Source organism: Ambystoma mexicanum, chromosome 10 (assembly GCF_040938575.1).
Source record: "Ambystoma mexicanum isolate Mex_15411 chromosome 10, UKY_AmexF1_1, whole genome shotgun sequence".
Classification (NCBI taxonomy): Eukaryota; Metazoa; Chordata; class Amphibia; order Caudata; family Ambystomatidae; genus Ambystoma; species Ambystoma mexicanum.
In genome coordinates, this window is record NC_090932.1 from 1,161,455,610 (window position 1) to 1,161,477,464 (window position 21,855).

General features: G+C 44.5%; 1 protein-coding gene across 2 annotated transcripts in view; it reads left to right on the top strand.

Moving 5' to 3' along the window:
* The window catches only part of ASTL (astacin like metalloendopeptidase), a 952,269-nt gene that overhangs the window by 101,113 nt on the left and 829,301 nt on the right, over window positions 1-21,855 (top strand). For both annotated transcript variants that reach the window (XM_069619099.1, XM_069619100.1), the window contains exons 2-3: window positions 15,892-15,999; window positions 21,255-21,310. In XM_069619099.1, coding sequence (XP_069475200.1) covers window positions 15,892-15,999; window positions 21,255-21,310 — 164 coding nt within the window. The remainder of the gene's footprint in view (window positions 1-15,891; window positions 16,000-21,254; window positions 21,311-21,855) is intronic.

Genomic DNA, 21,855 nt, shown 5'->3' on the forward strand with positions numbered 1-21,855 from the left:
GGTACACATAGTGTACTGGCAGTGTAACAGTATAGTCTGAGTTAATACGCTGTTCTTACCAGGAGGTGATTAACTTGCCTGCCGAACTGTGCTGTATCCAGTGGCACTGGCGTCTCAATATCGGAAAACCGTGCGCGGCGTCCCAGCGTCTATATATGCAGCTGTTAGAAGCGAATGCCAGGTGGTTCCATGGTAGCTTTGTGGGGGCCCGGGATGTGCCCTCCTCTCTGAGTGGTGCCCCGTGCGCTTAGCATGATGGCCTCATGGCGCCTATGCTCTGGCAGCTGTGTGAGGGGTGTGTCTTTGGAGGTTAGTTGCTAGGAGCCCTGAACTGATGTAGCTGGGCATATAAGAGGGAGGTGGCTGGAGTTACGAGAGGTACCCAGTCATCCTGTATTGTTGCCTGGCACACTCTGTGTCTCCAGGAATATCCTTCAATGACGGTCCAGGACGTGTATGATCTTTTCAGAGGCGCCTCGGTTCCGTAAGTTATAACTGGGACAAACTTTTGCTTGTAATAAATTATCGGGACCAAAGAGAACTTACAATACTTGGCCTTAATTAGACGGGCCTGCGACACTGCTGTTACCTTTTGTTTTACACAATGATCATCAGCATTGGAATTCGAATTGTGTGACAAAGGTGCCTAGGTATATGTATGATGACACGGTTTCCAAGGTTGTACGTTGTAAGGGCCATTGATGGGCATCACATCGCTGCTTTCTAGTACCAAATTGGATTACCTTGGTTTTCGCTATGTCTATATTTATGCAATTTTCCATAGTATAATGGTCTAAAGCTTTCAATAAGACGTAGAGGCCATTCGCAGTCTTTGAAAGTAACACCATGTCATCTGCATATAACAAATGTTTAATTTTGATATCATTGATTTTCCGAGAATCTGTGATTATTGAAGCAAATTTCTGTCCTACGTCTGAAATGAAAAAATTAAATGTGGCTGATACCAGTAAACAGCCCTGTTAAGGCCACGTGCAGTCTCTGTTGGTTCCGATAATAAGCCTTAATTGTTCAGTCTGATCTGTATGGTGGTACCTGTAATAAACCAGGGGCAGCTTTTATCCATGAGTTTTTTTATATATTAGCTCACGGGGATTGCGTCAAACGCCATGCGAAAGTCAACGAATGCCATGTGTAATGTTTGGTGTTGTTGACGGGCGTGATGGATGATTGAGTTTAGAGTGATGACATTTACTGCGGTACCTAAACCAGGTAAAAATCCTGTTTTAAATGGGTCCCGCAATTCACTCGAGTCAAGTCATGAGTTAAATTGTTTTAAGACAAGGCGGGCAAAGATTTTGCCCGGACAGTCAAGAAGGGGCGATAGGGCAATAGGCTGTAGGAAAAATTGGAAGAATGATTGAACGCCTCCATGAATCAGTTATTTCGCCCACATCGAAGATGTTGTTTAAAGATTTCAAAGAGGATGGATGTCCATTCATGGGGGTGATATTTTAACATATTATGTAGACCGTCCGGGCCAATCGCTCTTGAGCGACTAAGATTTTTTATGCAGTCTAATATGTCTGCATATTCTAGCCGAAAAACATGAGATGAAATTATGTTCAAGGTTCCCCATGAGAAGTCCGGAAAAGGGAACGATAGAGCAGTCTAAAGTGCTCACACCATTTGTCATTTGAGACCGCAGAAGTAAGTACAGCAGACTGCACAAAGGGTGGCCACATTAAGGCAGTTCCAAATGCCACTAGTTGATTTAGTGATCATCTGCCTCAACATTGCCTCACCATCTTTCTAATATTGCAGGCACTTCTGACCTTTCAGCCAGTGTCTATATCTGGCTTTCAGGTGCCTTTTTAATGCTGGTCTGTTGAGGGCTGGCTCGTCTCTTAGATTACGTATGTCCTGCCTTAGCTTTGTCTTTCTTTGCTGAAGTTCGTAACTATGTAAGTGCTTATGTCTGATGCTAGAGTCGGGCATTTTTATTTGCTTGAAAATTTGCATCATATTGACATAGCATTTGGAGGCATTAGGTGACGATGCTCTATAAGAATCAATCAGATTGTGTTTGAAGTGATTCAGTGTCATCTGGTTCCATCGTAAGCGGGTGCCACTATTATTCACTTGGAAGGAATGTAAGTAAGTGCTTTTATTTAACAGCTGTTGTTCGGCTGGGAAATCAAAATGCATAATAAGCTTGTTATGATCACTCACAGATGATGGTATCACGTTCATGGACTGCACCTTTGATGAACCTTTCTTGTTTATATAGATATAATCTGATTGCCTGCCGCATACCACAAGACCAGGTTGTACGTGCAGGCACATCACCGGACACAGTATTATTCACCATAACAAACCCCCTTTCTCGCATGATGTTACACCACATTCGTTCTTCGGGCCTATACCTGCCATTGGCAGTTGGTAAAATATGCAGGTTTAGGTCACAGAGAATGATGGACCACATGATGCTAGAATCAGCAATTATTTTAGCCAGATAAGTTAGATGCATAAAAAACGTTTCATCTCTTAGATTCTGTCTGCTCCAATATATATTGATGACCGCTAAGCTCGGCATGCCTTGAGTTAATTTCACTGCTTGGAAATATGGGGATAAGGAGGGATATTGCACAGCATTAAAACAGCTGTCATGCTTGACAGCTAGAAGTAGGCCGTCAGAGGGACGCCCCATAGATTTTTTAACAGCAAAAGAGGACATGATTTTATGCGAGGCGCAGATTGGGGTAGTCATGAGCCACGTTTCCTGCAAAACTATAATGTCAAATCGGTGCAAATCACTTGTGGCTGAGTTTATAAAATGAGTGTGGCCTCTAGTATTCCAACACAGAAGAGTGACAGCATCTTTTCGAGAGATGAGTTATGATTTGACCCCATACTCTTGGATTCCCGACGCTATGGATACCTGGTGAGGAGTTATTCTTGGAGAAGTGTCATTCTGTTGTGACTGATATGCCATTATTTGAGCTTTTTCTGCTTTGTGAGTGTTTGGGTTAATATCTTGGGACAAAACAAATCCCAAATCAAATAATGGCATTCTCGCCTGCCAAAGCGTATTGAACACTAGACCTGAGCGTATGTATATCTTGACTTCTGATAAGTCATTTTGATTGACAAACTCTACGAATTCAATATCGGTGGTGGATAGATCTTTTAGGGTTGCAACATCAGTACAAATGTTCAATATGCTTGTTCTATTGAGAACATATGTTGGGAATGGTGCAGCACGACACTTCATATAAATGAATAAAATGGTGGTTTACCGGTGGTACACAGACTTTGGTGAGTCATGGATAACTTTTGTGTGTGTCACAAGTCGTGGGTGTATTCATTGTAAGACTCAGCTGTTCGTTTGCCATCTTGAGAGTTTGGAGAAGCATGTTTGTCTCAGGGAATGCAGCTGATTGTTTTAGGGTCCTGATTGATAGATTTAAATTCGGAGAGATAAGAATCGATGGAAGACCTAATATACCCTCTTAGATCTTGTGTCGAAGTTGTAAATTGAGGGACGGGCTCTACGTGCATATCGCATGTCATTGCAGAATTCAATGGAGGACTCGCTTGAGTCTGTAGATGTTTTAGGGAATCAGTTATAGAAGGTTGCACATGTTCTATGTGGTTGTCAATAGAAGTCCAAGCAGTTATAATGTGTGGGATCGTTTCAACAACAGGTTTGTCAATCTGGTTCATGGGTAACCTCGTAGTTGTATTCAATATGCCTTGAGTGGCTTCTGTTTGAGGTGGGAAGATTGATTGTGATGTCGGGGGAGAGTGTAGGGTGTAAGCATTAATGGAAGCTCTTATTTCTTCTCGAAGTTGCGAGATGATTGATTCAACATGAATCCTCGGATCTGGCTGAGATGTTGAAGATGTTAAAGGCATGGTACCGGCTGGGACGTGAGAATCGGCCTCGTAACCATCCCAACACTGGACTTAGATGGGATCATGGATAAGAATGGAATATTTGAGTCAGTAGTCTGTTTTGATAAGGTTACTAGGTCATCAAGTGGTTTGTATGGTATTACCAATGGAATCACATTAGTGAGGGCTTCAGAAGTTGATGACACAAGGTTTTTCCAATCGGGAAGGGATTTTGATGAACTTTCGTAAATTATACTTTGATTTTGGGTAGAATTTCTTTCTTTATTTAGTCGCTTTTTTCATTCTTTTCCAGTCTTTCCTCGAGGGATGAGAGGTACACGGTTTAGACGATAATGTGGGTACGGATGATGTGAATAGTTCGAAGATATTAGCAGGGTCTTTGGAATGCAGTTTGGGGTCCGAGGTCAGACCAGGCTCAATCGATGATTGTATTACATCATCGGTAGCGAGCTGGAGTAGCGCTGGATGGCAAACATCAGTTGAGTCTAATGAAATGATAGGCTGTATAATTTCGACCATTGGAAGTTTCATGGTTTGATGTGGCCTATTGTCATTTATGGGGTTAGTAAGGTCTGTGGCCATTGGATTGTTGGAGTCTTTAGGAATAGTGTCGGTATGATTTTCATATACAACAGTAGAGTCCCTGCTGAGATGTTGTTCTAAGAGCATGGATTGATGGGTCACTTTGTTATCCAATGCCTTTTACAATTTCGCTATGGTTAATAATGCAGTGTTCATTGCACTCGGTGTGTTGTTCAAAGCTGGCGCCTCTGGGAATGAGAAGCGCTTGTCCTGGGCCCTTTGTATAAAGAATTCTGATGTTTGATAGACTTCTCGAAATCTTGTGCACCAAGGAGTGGGCGCTATAAAAGATGGTGATTCATTTACAATTTCATTGTGGGATTTATCCGACATTGCTGATACTACAGAGTTAAGATGAGTGGATTGGGGAGAGGAGTTTTTAGCAGGTATGATGATGGTGGTATTGTGAGAGATCTTCCTGTAATTGTATCAAATCACCAATATTTGAACAAATATATAACACATCAGACGCGGGACAAGGAGAGTTGTTAGACAAATTCATAAATTCTAAGGCATCCTCATCCACTTCACCCATTACACATAGTTGCTCGTAGGCTTGGTGTAATTTCACTTGGGCTCCCACCGAGCACTGTACGGGTTCCATGATTATGTCCGGGGTTGGTATGGTCTGCAGGACGCTATTGGTATGTGTAACAATAGCTGAGTTACCTATTTGAGTGGAAGAATAGGAAGAATAACTGATTGGTTTCATGTGAGCATCGGCTTGCAGTTCCCCTGTGAGGCAGGCGGATTCTAAAGTTGTGTCAGTGACCTCTTCGGGGCAACAAGTACTCACTATGCTCTCGGGGCTGGGACAATTTGTCTCGACTCCGGAAGGAGGACGGAGGCCCTCTGATCGAGTGGACGTATGAGCGGCAGCCACCCTAAAATTAGGGTCGGCCGTTGAGGGTGGTAACTGTGATCCCCCACCAACGTCCATAAATGATGGAGCCAATATGCCGTTGTCCGTCAACGCCATTACATGCGAGACAGTCAGTGATTCGCTTGCTAGGGTGTCATGGTTTCGATGGTGACGTAAATGAGATGTGAGAGACATAGAACGTTGTAACTTTGTGCCATTAGGAATGGCAAAAGGTAGAACTGATTGTTTTAGGAAGGGACGGGCTGCCGCACTGGGCTGTCCCAAAATGATTCCCGGCATGCCGGTTTTCAAAGTGTATTTGCGGGCAACCATTATATTTACACAAAAGAGAAAATGGCATTTTGTTGGTAATACTCACACGGTGTTGATTATGGCCCCGCCTGTGAAGGGGTGCTACCTTTGCTGTGCGCTAGTTCGCTAGACAGCAAGCCAGCACCACACTTAGCACCGCACTTCACCACTGCGCGCGCATGCTCGTGAAGTAGGATACTGGGAAGGGGGCGGGCACAAGCCTCAGTTGCATCCGTCCAATCACGTCGCGCAAAAGTCCGTTGTTACAGGAAACGTAGTTTGAGCAAGATAGTCCAAGTCACGTAGGTAGAACAGTGTAGAGTGGCGGGACAGCAAGACAGCACCACACTTAGCGCCACACTTCACTACAGGATGCAGTTATGAAATTCCCAAAATTATTTTAGAGGTGAAGGAAATAAAATACTGAACCTGGGCAAAATATCTGGATCCAAACCGATGCAGCGAGTGACAAAGTAATCACAAATCCAAAATTAGAAATTTCTCGAACAAATAAATCCATTGTTGAACATAAGATATTTTTTTACTGCTTGCCGTTCTCGGGTAGTTTAAGAGATCGCTCTGTGACCTGTGATGAATCTAGCAACATCGTCACCGATTCCCTGCAGGGAAGCTACTCTTACATGGGCAGGGAAAGGCAGAAGCTACCTGACTCTGAGGTTGGCTATCTGTGGGAGAACCACGCAGGGGAGGACAAACTCTAGGGAGACAGAAACATGCTAAATCCGAATAATCCTTCAGCTGTAGTTCTTGATGACACCCATGTACCTTTGCAACATTCCCGTTTGACTTATTGTGATATAGATGGAGAATTCCTGTTTTTTTATGGCCAAGATTTACCTCCCCTTGCCCTCTTGTATAGTACTGGGAAGAGAGATGGAGTAATGAGGATGACTGGAAGCGGTAAGCCAATGCTGTCTTCTAGTCTTTGGAAAATGCTAACCAATGCCGGGACATTTAAAACCGACACAGCTGAACAAAAACAGTTAGAGAGAGGGAGACTGCTGCTGAATCCAACTTGTTCTGATACTGGTTGGGACACCAGAGGCAAGCAGACTGCAGGATGTAGCATGGAGGCAGACGAGAACGGCATGCAGAGAAACCGTGCCGAGAGAAGTTTGCCGCATTATTGCCATGGGCATCTGGAGCCGTCAAAAGCAGAGGAAGGCAAAGCGGGAACCAAGCGGCTAACAGGATGGACTCCCAGTCGGCGGGCTGAGAGCAAAACGGATGGTGAGACACAAGGAGCGCCGAAGCCGCCAGTGAAGACCGGTAAGGCCAGTGAGAGCGAATGGGACATTGGGGCGCTTCAGGGCGAATGATGCATACCATTGTCAGCGCGAGAGAGCCTAATTAAAGGAACTGGAGTAGTTCATACAAACACAAACCTTGTTATTGGGTCGGTGACCCAATACTTGAAAAGCATTATTTTCTGGATGCAAGAGTGAATGGAGAACGGAAAAGCTCTGGCAGGATAGTGAACCAGGAAAACGGTGAGTCTGGAACTCGCACCCATGAGAGGACATAACAATCCCTGGCAGGAAAGTAAACAAGGGGTAAAAACTCTGTCCTGAAATTGTGGACTAGTGATGACCAATATAAAAAGGGAAGAATCATACCCCTTTTAAGGATAAGTCACAAAGTTGTGAACCTGGAAGGAGAGTACACCAGAGGTGGAAAAAGGATCAAAGCTCAGGGGTCGAAACCCCTCCTTGAAATTGTGAAACAGTGACCATTAATGGAAAAAAGGAAGAACCATACCCGTTTAAGGATAACTGGGATTCAAAGAGTGAGAGACTGAAACGTTCAAAAGAACTGTGTGCTTGAGGGAGAATCGAGAAAAGAGTCGCCCCCGCCCCTTGAAATGGTGAAGTAAAACATTGCATGAAAGGAGAAACGCAGGGGGAAGAGTCTCTCCCCCTCTCCCACCCCCCTGTGAAGCAGTGGAACATTGACTCATTGAGGAAGTACTGGATAGATAGCGGAAGACCAGAAGGAGCATTGGGGTATAGGAGGACCCCTTTTCCTGGTGGAACTTGATTTCTTTTCTTTTGTGCACCTTGGAACTTTGTTTTAGAACTTTGAAAGAAAGCGATGAGTTTAGCTTACAGAGATTCCTGTGTTGCACACTATATTAAGTTAAGCATGTAAGGGTCAGTTTAAGGTTTTTGGACACCGGACAGAGGACGCTTTTTGGTTGAACATCCCGACACAGGTGGCCCTTAGTTTTGTTGAGGCAGGGAAACCCCTCGTATAGTTAGGGCAAAGTAGGATATTCACAGTGCTTAATTTAAAAAAAGGTGTATGTGCTTGTGGCCAGGCACTTCTAGATGTATTAATCTAATTGACACCTATAAAATAAATGCCTTTTGAGATTCAACTGAAATGTTTTTTAAGCACAAACACAATAGACCGATTGCCCTTCGTTCGACTCCCACGTATGCCTTTCTTGACCAAACTTGCATGATCAAAATGTTCTACATTAACAAAATAAACGTGTGGCTGTGGGGAGGGGAAAGGGTGCCAAACAATCTTTGTAGGTAGAGGAAGTCAAGAATGTGGATTTTCTTTTTTTTTTTTTTTTTACACACTCGTTATCGTGTTCTGCGCACACAGCTGTACACGTGGCACTGATGTCCGTTTCTGTTGGGAGTGAGGGGGTGTGGGTGGCGGCAAGGGGTTTCCTAAGATTTGCACAACTCGGGGAGTTCAATGGTCGTGCCCCCTTTTTGATATGCATTTTTATTCAGACCGCAAAGACCACAATAGGACAATACATAGAACATCTTTGATCCTAGACAATTTGTACAGTTCATACAGAACCCTTGGTGTACCATGGGATTACAACTAATTAATGATTGCATAGCTCAATTTTAAAAAAGCAGAAAAACATTATTTTTTTAAAAATAGTAAACCTTAATATAATCAACATACAGCTTAATTCGCCGTCCAATATTCCCCAAAGGGGAGTAAATTTCATAGCCATTTCTTACAATTCTCTATTGCTTTTAAAACACAAAAAAACTCTTGGCTCCTGGATTCTCCTCCTTGTATTAATGTTAGACTTCACTACAAGAAATGCGTTATAACACTGAAGAGCAGTTCAGAGTTGAAGAAATGCCTTTCCTGTAATGAACTCTTTGTAATGAGAATCTGGCAAACACCTTAGTATTAAACACATGTTGTAAAGAATTGCTCGACAGTGTATTTTTACAGAGGGAAAACGAGGACCCATTTTTATTTTCTTTTTTAAGACGGTTGTACAGGTCTTGCTGTTCTACGGTTCAAATGGTGATTTTTTTTAAAAAAATGTTTAATTTTTATTTAATTTTCGAAAACGAAATATACATGAGCGTGCCCCTCTGTCTACAAAGCAATGTATATCTTTAGCTTGGTGTGGTGGTGCCTAAGTGTCAATCTTCCAGTGTGGGATCCCTTGCAGTTGTTGACAACCTGTCGTTGCTAAGCATGTTGATTTGAGCACAAGCTACTCCTAGATGCATTATGCAAAAGGGGCGAGAGATTACATTGCAACCAATGTTGTTCATATTTACTACCTGGGATAATCCAAAAGCTGATGTAACAACACTGATACCTGAAGTCAGCAAAATACCTCATTCGGCTAATTTCTCATGCCATGCCTGTGTAAAAGGAGAATGTGCGAACCTGTGTCGGGAGAATTGGCTTCTTGCCACCTCCATTTTCCCACCTAGTGCACAGGGTGTCCCCAAATAAGCATGTAAACAATTCGGGGATGACTATAGTGAGTTATGACTACAGTGAGTTCGCTGTGCTGTATGTGCAAACTATGGGTGCCTGTGTTGTACCGAACTCTGGGGTAGGTCTTGAGCACTACTTTGGGTGGTTAACCAATAAGAGGGCCAACCCTTCCCTTTACACCAACGATGTAATGAGTTTGGTCTTCACTTTTGGTAAGGCCTGTTGGTAAAATACAGACACCTCCCATTAATTTTGTAACGGAACTAAACTCCTCTAAAGTAGCGACACTGCTATAATCTTTACGTTTTGTTCATATTGTTCTATTAGGCAAACGTGTACATTTCTAATCTGAATGTAATCCTGATGTTTGTGATGAGAGAAGTCCTTGTAGTTTTTACACCAAAACATGTTCTTAAGAGTTATGATAAATTCCTATAACAGTTGTTGGCTATAGCAGGCATTACCATTGTTAATTTATTTTATGTTGCTCTGTCTATGTCTTTAGGCTTATAACGCGCCGTAAGCCCGCGAGCATCAGGGCGCGGGGAAAGCAGAGATGTTAAATTCACGCATGGAGACTTTAAGATTTCAAAGTGTCTCCACTGCACTGATAATATTGTAGTGATGCTTCAAGGCTATTGGAAAAGAGAGGTTTTCAGGGCCTTCTTGAAGCTGAGATAATTTCCTTCTTCTCTCAGGATCGCCGGTAACCCATTCCAATATTTTGCCGCCTTTACAGGGAAAGATCTTCCCCTACCTGTTGCCCTTTTGGCCTCTGGCATATTTAATAAACCTGTGTCTGCTGATCTTAGGAATCTTTGGGGCACATACATGGAGAATTGTTTTTTAAAGTAGGCCAGTGCCTCCCCGAATAGACATCTATGGACTATCGTCATCACCTTAAACTTGACTGTCCTCTATTTTAAGCCAATGCAATTCTTTTCTGCCTTCTGATATGTGGTCTGTGTTTTTTTCTTTCTAATGATGCAAACTGCATCATTTTGCATTACTTGGCATTTTGTTAACTCCCTCTTTGAGGCTCCCAATAGCAATGTATTTCCGTAATCCAAATGAGACAGCAAAATTGCTCTAGCAATGGTAGCCAAATTTGTCTTGTTAATGAAGGGTCTAATTGCTCTCAGAAGACGCAGGTGGTACGTGTTGTTTTTGTACAGGTAGTTTGTTACAATGAGAGTTTCCTCTCGTGTGTCTTCCCTGCAGTGGTGATGTCAGTGGAATGTGGTGAGGTCCCTGTTCTGAGAGTGTTGTGATATGACTGGTGTTCCATGGGGGACAGTTGGAGATAGAGAGCTGGCTGGCAAGGATGTGCCGGTGTTTCCTGCTGTGTATGTAACTAATAAACCCTTATAACTTACCTGCTGGCTCAGGTGTGTTGATGACGGGTCCACTTTGTTACACTGGCGACGAGGATGGGATTCTGTCGTGGCGGGGACAGCAGCTGATCAGGACACCGCCCTCCAAGTGTCCACATCCTGGGAAGCAGTCCAGCTGTGCAGCTCTGGAGGTCCGGACCGGAGTTGCACCCCAGCAGGCCGGGTGGTGCTGGAGCGAATTGGAGGCTCCTTTGTAGTTGGAGCCTGGTCCTGGTAATGAAGGAGGTACCGGGGGACTTTGGCATCGCGCCCTGTGGATTGGTACCAAAGCTGTCTGAAGCGGAGGTCTGTGAGGTTCAGAGTGCCTCCGGGTCCAGCGGTTGGTGCGCGTGACCCCTGTGGGAGAGCCCTGTGAGCACCGAGGGCAGCAACTTTTGGCTGGCGTTGTCTCCCCACATGGTTCGTGTCTGGGGTTGTTGCAGGTGGGCAGTGTTGGACATTGCCCAGAGTCTGGTATTGCTGGACCAAGGAGGACGGCTGTAAGAAGCAGATCCTTTATGGCAGTGTGTGTGGACTACCTGTTGGCTGCCGTGGAATGTGCTGGGAAGCAGGTTTGCGGGTGCCGGGTATTGGCATCTAATGCCCGGCATTCGATCAGCAGGAGAACTGAACTGAACTGTGCCTTGTTTTTGAAGTGATGACGTTTTTTTCTCATCGCGGAACGTTCCCGTGCGGAGTACTGGAGCGCATGGGGATTCCAGAATGCACTGCCTGCGCAGTACGCAGGCGACGTGACTACAGCGTTGTTCCTGACAGCCTTGTTTCTGATTCCGGAAGTCGGTCAGAACTTCTAGTGTCCGCGGCCAATACGGATCGCATTGCTTTATATGGGGAGCGAATGAGTGAAGAGCGCCTTGTCTCTGTGGAATCCTGTGCGTTTGTAGAAGACAACAACATGGATTTCCTTCCACGAAAGTGCGGCGCTGGAAGGTCTCTGCAGGATACTTGTCCACCTGGCGGCGGAGAGGACTTTCTTCAGTCCGGGTGGCACTGTGTGGGCTGCGGAAAGAGGATGTTCTGGTCAAAGTAGGACGTTTCCATTGATGCTGGAACATATTAGTAGTAAGGCCAGTGGGTTGTTGTCTCGTGTACTGATTGTGGCCTGCTCATTGTTAACTCATTGTCATGTGTTGGGCCAGTATGGTGAGAATGTACATGTTGTGGCCTCGTAAGAGTTATGCTACAGTTGTTTTACAGTTTGTTTTAAACTGCTTTTGTGCTTAACATGGTTTTCTTGCAGGTGGGACTGGTCAGATCTGGGGACGGGGGTCGTACTTTTACCCCTTTTTGCTTGTAATTAATTTGGTTCCGTATTACGGCTTAATTGCTGGAACTTGTGGGAGGGGAGTGTCCGTGCCTTTCGGATTTGCCCACCTTTGCTACTTTCGTTGCTGACATTCCATGGATTATCGGAAAAAAAATGCAAGAATGTTATTGTAGCATTGGGATTTTAATTGCTATGTGTTTGGGACGGGCAGTTTTCAATTGGATTAGTACTTTACAATGTTGGTGTGTCCTTAAATTGAATTAAGGGAGGGAGAAGTGTTCTAATGAGGGTTTCCTCTCGTGTCTTCCCTGCAGCGGTGATGTCAGTGGAATGTGGTGAAGTCACTGTTCTGAGAGTGTTGTGATATGACTGGTGTTCCATGGGGGACAGTTGGAGATAGAGAGCTGGCTGGCAAGGATGTGCCAGTGTTTCCTGCTGTGTATGTAACTAATAAACCCTTATAACTTACCTGCTGGCTCAGGTGTGTTGATGATGGGTCCACTTTGTTACATAGTTAACCTGTGCTCTGGAGCCTAAAGAGGCTTCCACCATCATACCCAGAGTTTTTACCTTAGATACTACTGGTATGATGGCTTCTTTAATGTGGAAAGCCTTGTATTGGGCGTTCAGCTTGGACCTAGCCTGTTTTGATCCAAACACCATTCATTCAGTTTTTCTGTTTAGGCACATCCAGTGTGTCTGCATCCAGGTGTCAATGATATTATATATTTCTTCTATTTTCGCGCTGTCCACTGCATAGTCTCCTGTCAGTTCGAAGATCAGTTGCCTGTCATCGGCGTAGTTGGTGAAAAACACGCTGATGTTTTCTAGCAGGAAGCAGAGACTTCTTATATAAAGATTAAAGAGTAGAGGAGACAGGCTAGCTCCTTGAGGGGCTCCAAATAGTATAGGGGTAGCTTCTGAGGTTTTCACCCCAGTGTATTCTCGCCTTCCTATCCTTCAGGAAGGATGCTAACCAGGCCAGTGCTGTTGGCGATCACCCCACTAATTTATCTAATGCTGATTGAAGTAACTTGTGGTCTACCAGGTCAAACGCAGCGCTAAGGTGCAGCAGCATGAGTAACCCGGGTTTGGCTTTCTCTATCAGCTCCAGCATGTGAGTCTGTAAATCCAGCATGGCTGACTCTGTGCTGTGAGCCGCCCTGAAACCTGATTGTTGTACATGTAATACACCTTCAATTTGCACATATTTTTGTAGCTGATTAGCTATTTTATCTAAGATTTTCAAAATAAAATTAGTGTTCGTAATAGGGCGGAGATTGCTAGGATCCTTGGATCCAAACCTGCCTTCTTTACTAACGGGGTTATCGTAACAATTTTTTATAACATCTGGTACTGATCCCTCAGAGAAGGAAGAATTGACTAACCTAGTCAGGATAGGTGCGCAAAGTTCTTTATGATCCAGAATGATCTTAGTTGGAAGGATGTTTTCGGCACAGGAGGTGGGTTTCATTTTGGACATCACCTTACATAGATCTTCCTAGGAAACAGCTGAGAAATTAAATCTCTCCCTCTCGTTAACAGTGGGATTTTCTCCCGGGAGGGTCTCTATGCTGGTGGTGTCTTTAGCTAATATGGTGTTAGTCCTAGCTTTTAATATTTTAGCAGCGAAACCCTCCTGTACCCTGTCAGTCTTCCTTTGAGGGAATATGTGGAGGAGAGAGAATCTTTGGGTTTTCCAAGTCCTAGAGTATTTCAAAGAGATTGCTAGTCGAGTTTGGGGCTGCCTCTATTTCTTATAATAATTAGACTTTGCTTCTTTGACTGCCTTTCTATACACATGATACTTTTCCAATCCTCCCTACTTTCCTGGGTTTGGTTCTTTTACTTGGTAAAGTTTATCGGTATGCTCATTGTACCAATGGCCATTCTTTTTGTTTTTCCTTATCAACTTTCTTTTTAATGGTGCATACTTCTCTATCATTGCCTGCATATGATGGGTGTATTTGTTAAGCTGTGTGTCCCGTGATCGGGTAGTACCTGGGCTTCTGGACGACGTCCGAGCTGGAGAGGCCAGACTGGCAATCAGGATCCGCCGGTTGATTGTGGGACACAAGGTAGCAGCTCCTGCCCAACCCTGATGGAACAGGGATAGAGAGGAACCACCCCCCAACGCCACAGTCTCTTCTTCCCTGTGGATTTACGTGGCGCCAAGACAGTCAGCACTGACAGGGACGGGGGTGCTGAAGATGGTCAATCCAAGGACCTCAGTAGCTGAAGGAGTCCTTAGGCTCTGGTGGTGAGAGGACCAGCACAGTCCAATATGCCTAAGGTAGCGTCAGGTGGCAGGAAAATACTGAAGCAGTAGAAGCAAAAAACACCTGGTAATGGCAGTTCAGTCGTGTTCCGGGAAGAACAGGTAATGCAACTCAGATGGGTGGTTGGCTCAGGAGAGCAAGGCCAAAGGGGTAAGGCAGGGCTGGTTCCCAGCGCGATAGTCAATAAGGGAGACCCAGGGGAGAACCAGAGGAACCACAGGGATGGCACTCCTAGGGAAAGGAGAGACCCCGGAGGAGACGGGGAACACCAAGGAAGGGAGGCAAGCAGAACCCACAGATCCAGCAAGGTAAGGCTAGGAACAGGAAAAAAGCTGGAACCAAGGAAGCGGGCAAGAGCTAGGAACGAGCGTAACTACGGCGAGTCAGGAACGAATCACGTTAAAACGCGATCCGTTCCTGTGCTCGTCCGCTATTTATGGTCCTCGGCATGAAACCGAGGCTTGAGGCGCGGGCTGGCCCGCGCATGCGCAGGGCCCTGCTGGTGACGGAAACGAGGCTAGACACGCAAGCTGCCGGTCTCGTGTCCCGCAGTGCATGCGCGCGCCCGGAAGCAAAACGGGAGGGCAAGTGCGGACGTCGGGAGACTAGTCTCCCGGCAAATCGAAATCTAGGATAAACCCACCAGGACTGGCAGCATCCCGCTGTCCTCTAGGTGGGTCCCTAACAGTATTTCAGTAGCATATGTTCGCAGTCATCATTGACTGAAATGGATTCGAGGATCTGTTGGAGGCATGGTTTTAGTTGCTCTGCTCCAATGTCTTTAAAGTTCCTGCTCAAAATGTTCACATGTGGGTTTTCTAACTGCTTAGAAGGGGCAGTTAGGAATGTCTCTAGAGTCACCAGACTATGGTCAGACCATATAAATGGCGCTGTCATTACCTGTGCTGATTGTAAATTGTTAGTGCAGATCCAGTCCAACTGGTTTCCCTGCAGGGTGGTGGGTTCGTTATTTATTATTTGGAAATCCAGATTATTCATGGCACTTTCCAGGGCCATGGCCTCTTTATCATCGGGATTCCCTTTCCACCTATTCATATCCCCCACTAATGGGGTCGATGAGTTGTCGGAGATCAATTTGCTTATTTGCAAGGCTACCTCATTTTCGAAATCCGATGTCCATGAAGGAGGTCTGTATATCACAATGATATTCAAACAATCATTAGGTTTGTGAGTTAACTTTAATTGGATAGTATCACACCCTGTACATTCAAAATTTGCTTTAAAGAGATGCAGGGCTTCTTTGGCTATGACTGCTACTCCTCTGCCCTGACCATGGTCTCTATTTATATTATATAGTATGTATCCCTCTGTGACTGCATTTATACCTACAGGACCAATGGGGTCTTTTAATCATGTTTCGGTGATGCACATAATGTCCAGATCCCTCTCAATAATTCGGTCATGGACACCATGTGCATGCTTATTTAGAGAGCGTTAAGGGGCAATCCAGCCCGGCATCTAACATTACTGTTCTTTATACATCAGTTGTTGGTCATAGCAGCTGTTTGTATTGTCTAGCGCATAACGCATGGTGTTCAGCTGACTCCCACTGTTCTTTAGGTTCTCTAATAGGTTCCTGCAGAGGATGGCCATTCACTAGACCTACTCCATTGCGGGATGCGGAGACTGACCAGCCAGACGTAGATGTGATCCTGCACATCAACAGGGGTATGTTTATTGTGTTCTGTTTTATTTTCCATCATTGAAGGTCTGCGTGGGTACAGTGTGTGTGTTTGTGAAATGGGTCTCTCGCATGTAGTGAGGCTGGAGCATGGTATCTTGTGCAGTGTCTCTTTGGGAGTTAGTGGAGACATGGCAAGTTATTGAAGCGGGCAGTGTGAGGAACTGGAATGTCACCTTCCCACCCGTGCACAGTCAATGTGAAACTTATGTAGCAGTGCCCCACCAGTACAATAGACGCCTAACATTATGTGAGCTTCTTCTTTTAGCATTGTTATAATACCCAAACACTATCCTCTTCTTTCAGGGCATTTTCTGCGATATAGCCCCCACTAGTGTGAGCATCCTTGTGCACAGCCAGGCGCGTAATAGAGGACCTCAGCTTGTGTGAGGTCCTCCTCCACTTCCCCACGCCTCCTCTCAATGCCCTCCCCCACGGTGTACTGTTGATGTGTGCCCCCTTCCAGAAGTGGCCATCGGGTCTAGAGATGTCCGATGTGTGCTTTCATCTGGAGTGCAATCTCGGTATTGCGGGACCCAACGAGTTTGAGCTTTCTCCATTCTTGCCATCTCTGTGCCATAGGCAAATTGTGCTTCCTCCTGCATGGCACCGTGGAGCTATATAACTCTGGCAGTGCAAGCATCTTGCAGTTGTGCCTTCATCGTTTTTATAGGATACAGAGTGTTTACATTTCTCCTAACAGTGAAGTGTCGGTTTATTAGGCACCTAGAAGTGATGTATTCGTGATGTGCTTGTGCTATAAAATTCCAGTGGGTGGATGGGAGAGTTTCAATGGGGTGGGGGGCAGTGCGTGTTTGTGTGCGCATTTTTTACAGCATGGGCAACGATGCTTGGCTTTTGTGATGGGGGAAATGTGTTATTTGGGGTCTGGGGGCTGCTGTGCTTTTTTGTGGAGTTAAGGCGGTTACTATGCGTTTAGTCAGTCGAACAGTCTCGCTTGATCCAAACAAATCTTCAGAAATGAACTAACCACTGAAAGAATGCGTGCTAATCTCACCCACAAACCTAGAATGTTGGCCTTGCAATCACCAAACGCACTATAATGTATTCATTAATTTATGTTTGAGTGGTGTGGCGGGTCGGAAGGAGTCGGGCACACTATGGACAAGTCTTTCTTTTTAATAAAATGATGAAGAAAAGGCCCATCTCCCAAGAGGGGATTTCACTACCTGACTAACTAAAGGTGCTTGTCCGTCGTCGTCAAAGCAAAATGTCCTCCGTCTAAACCGAACGTTATCTGAACCTACGACTAATCTGAACTACACCAAATGGCCCAAAAGAATGTCTTTCTTCTTCTGGTCGCTTCCCTTGAGGTCTTCTCTCCTGCGGCTTTATTTCAGGGTTTTTATTTGGCCTCTGATGTATTGTCTGTATGCAAAATGTCTCTGTTTGAAAATATTTTAGGAGGATCTTCTTTGACACTCTCTTGGATTTGTAGTCGTGAGCTGGTGTAGCTTCTCCCAAAAATTCATGGGTCTTTTACTCTCCTTAATGTTAAGCTTATAATGATTCTCCTTGAAATGCTGTCTCGCACTTTCCCGTGGTTTTTATATTTCTCACTTTCTTGAGCTCAACCTTTCTGGTGTTTTGTGCGACTTTATCCAACTCGGGAATTCCCCTCTCCTCGGTTCTCTCTACTAGATTGTTTCTTGTATTTGTTTCACTTGCCAGTCTTTATTCACAACACTTATTTTATTTATCTGTTTCTAACGCGCCAAATCCCACGGGCCTCAGGGCGCGGATAAAGGTCTTGGGTCACATAGCAATGTAGTCAGGAAAGATTAGGCTGATTTAACATTGAGAAGAGAATAGTTGTCATGGTTTTTTAAAGGTAAATTGATTTATTTTGCATTGTCGACCTGTAGGTAGTTTCTTCCATGTGATAGCTGCTCTCAAAGAGTAAAAACTTTCTTTCCCCTTGACTCTGAGATTTGGGGCATTGCAGATGCATAGTGTCTTTTGATCTACTGTTCCGAATTGATGTTTGGATGTTGATGCTCGTTTTGAGGTAGCTAGGTGCATTACCAGACATTTGTGTGTCAAGATTTTGGTTATAAACTCTAATCTTATTTCCACAGGAAGCCAATGGATGTCTCTCCTAAGCTGCGAGATATGGTCATATTTTGACACACATTTTTTACTACTCACAGCGTCGTTTTGTAAGATCTGTAACCTCTTAATACAGCCTTTACTTGCTCCGCCAAGTAGTGCATTACAGTAGTCTTATCTTGATAGGACCAATGCCCTTACTAGTGTAGCACAATTCACTGTAGAACTGAAAGGTTTTATCAGGCTTGTTAGCCTGAGGTAGCAGTGAACGCTCTTAGTCACACTAGCAACCTGACCATCTGCCTTAAGTGATGCCTCAATAGTAACCCCTAATGTTTTTACTTGGTTGACTACTTCATTTTCATGATGGTCAATATATAATTTTTTTGTATGCTGTTCCAAAAATCAGAAGTTCTGTCTTCTGACCGTTTAAACCGAGACCATTGTCCATCATCCAGATACAAATATTTTCGTATACGGACGTGATCATGCATGCATCTTTTTTTGGATACTTCCAGTTAGTCTAAACAAGAGCTGGGTATTGTCAGCGTAATTAGTAAAATATAGACCCATCGACTCCAATATTGATCACATGGGGATCTGCAGAAAACATTAAACCATGCAGAGGATAGGCAAGCTCCCTGTGGAACTCCACATGTGGTCTGTTATGTGCCTGAGGACACATTTTGCCAAGTAATTTTAGATTTCCTGTTACTTAGAAAAGATTGGAACCATTTTACAGAATCGGGAGAGCACTTTCCATTTTCGTTTATAAGTTTTGCATGATCTACAAGATCAAATGCCGCTGGGAGATATAAAAGCATCAGTAGGACGGCTTTACCGTCATCTACTATCTCTAGCATTTCCGATTGTAGGTCTACCATAGCGGTTTCAGTCCTAAAACCAGACTGCTGACTATGTAGAATGTTAGATTTTTCAATATGATGTTGGAACTGACCGGCTGCAATCTTATCAACTATCTTTAGTAAAAATGGTGGATTCGTGATAGGACTGTAGTTGGAGAACACTGTGGGATCAAGGTTGGGTTTTTTCAACAGTGGTGTGACTGACGCTTTTCAAGAGGTCTGGTACATAATTGTGCATGGAAGAGGCATTTATAAAAACAAGTTAAAACGGCGCAAAGATCTCCAGGTGTTGTAAAACAATCTTAGAAGGTAAAATGTCCCTTTGACAAGAAGTAGGATGCATCTTTTTCAAGGTTTTAATCAAAGAGTATGTAGTTAAAGGTTCAAAAGAAAAAGGAGAATTGGTAAAAGTTTTAGGTTGAGTAGTAAAATTTTGGGCGTCACAAGTGTTGTGTATCTCTCTTGTGGAGTATATAGAATATTGTGCAGTGTGTACTTTGTGCAGGCTTTTTGTACTGCTTCGCAGTCTGCGTTAGTTGTGTTAAACTGTTGTTTTTGGGCCTGTGGTTTTTCTAAAGTTTTAACAATCTCAAACAGTTTTTTTATGTCGTTAGTTGGATTCGTAATTTGAACGTCATAGAAGTCTTTTTTGGCTTGGAACGTTTGCAGTCGGTAGATTTTTCTAGGATTTTCCATTTCTCTTTGTCTGCTGGAAATTGAGTTTTCATCCATGCTCGTTCTGCTTTTGTCTTTTCTCGTTTCAAGGAGGTAAGTTGTGGTGTGTACCATTTTTGTTTTCTTTTATTCTGACTTTCTTCTCGGTTAGCGGTGCCACTTGATGATCAGTTTGCTTAGGTTATTAGGATATTTTGAAACTAATGTGGTTGGTGTATCTAGATCTGATGTAGAGGTCATGAACTCCTCGATAAATGTCTGTATTTTCTCAGATGAGATTCTTGAAGTTCCTTCTCTTAGCTAGTTGTATTTTGTTGGATTTCTGAGGTTTCTTTATAGGAAGGGTTAATTCAAAGGTTACCATATGGTGGTCTGTTGTTTACCCCAATCTTCCACACAGTTCTTAAAACTTTTCCCCTCCTTCCTAGGGTGCACGTTTCCACTTTACTTTAGTTTCCCATGCAGCTTTAACCATCACGTTATTTAACTGTTTCTCATTTTGTTTCTCATCTTTCCAGTTATGCTGGTATATTGTTCAAATGTTGCCCTTGTGGCTTTGAGTTTCTCTCATAACTGTTTGCCCCGGCAGCCTCCCTCTTCTCCTGTTCCCACAGTACCTTTGGTTGTCATGGGGAACCTCGCAGGGATCGGCACTCGCACGGGTAATCGACTTTGATTTCTGGCTTCTCCAGCTTTGCATGTGTTCCGCGCTTGGCTTCTCTTCAGGATACTGCCATCTACAAATGCTGGCAGATGGGAGCTGACAGCATTCCCAGCTGAAATGGTCTTGGCATTGTCCGACACGCACCTGGCCCACCACGGTACGGCTGTGGTAACACCAGCACGTTCCACGGGCCTTCTATTTCCTTCTCTACATCGGGCCTCCTGTTGTCTGCTTCGCCGGGCCTCCGGCTTCTTGAGCTTGCGTACTCTTTCTGAATTGTCACGGCTCTGAGGCTTCGTTCTGGTCTGCCTCCCCTAGGGGTGATTACGTCAGGAGGCTTCCCCTGTGTACCATACACTCTCCTCCTTAGTAATCCACTCATCTCACTTGTGTAAAATGCTCTTCTTAAAGGGAGATCCCCTTTTCCTTTGGATGGCTTGTTTGGGTTCAGCATTGCCTGGAGCCAAATAGGAGTACACAGTATTCTTCATGGCAGGCAGTCCCATATAGGCAAATAGGGTTATTGGTCTAGGGAGTTCCTTGTGCGAATGAGTCTTTGCCCCCTAAGGGGGAGTCACTCCCAGTGAGGCCCCACTTGCCCAGACCCCTAGGCTAGGGAGAGTCTTGCAGAGTGGGGATCACCTTCCTATCCTCAGAGGGGGTTGCTCTCCTCTGTGTGTGTGTGTGTGTGTGTGTGTGTGTGTGTGTGTGTGTGTGTGTGTGGCGTGGGAGTTGGTGTCAAAGGTTTTTGTGTCTAGGGGTGTAGTGATCATTGTGTTGAGGTGGTGTAGTGTGTGGCATTGTTAGGCGACTGGTGAGATGTGCATTTTATGAAGTTATGGCAATTTATGTATTTCTTGGGATGCTGGTGTGCATCTTTTAATCGGGAGGATCACACAATAGTTGCTAATATACATAATGGCCTGTCTCGCACCCACCCTCTATTGTCTTTTCATTGCATTTTTAGAGCTATTATCTGCTTCGGAGAGGAGTCTGTTACTGGAGGGGGACATCCTAAGGCCGGTGAGTGATGGGTCCACAACGAGTGGAGTGGGGTTTCCTTTTTTGCTAAAAGGTGAAAGGGTGAGTGGGAGCATCTCTAGATAATTAGGGGGCAGGCACTGTAGGCTGAGTAGTCAGTGAACAGGAAGTACTAAATTGCTAGGAGTAACTTCAACACATCTGAATATGCCCAAAGGTTTTACACAGGTTTGTCTGTGAATGTTATGAAGACTACCACATGGATTGCCTCTGTATATGCTTTAGGCAGAACCAAGTGAGGACACGAGTCTGGTCACATTTCTGCTTGTGTCATGATCTGCACATAGGCTGTGGGTTACTACTGAGAGAAACATAACTGTACCACATTGTCTGAATATTCTTCAGAGATTTATACAGAGCCAATTGTGAGTACTGTCAATCATGGTTTGAGCCAGTCCCTTCTCAGATCATAGATTAAAGGGCACAGCTTGAGGAGCTAGGAGGTCACATTTAGAGCAGTGCCTGTGTGTTTACTTATAAACACTACCACCTCATCCATGAGGGGCCTGAAGTGGCAGCCAACCTTT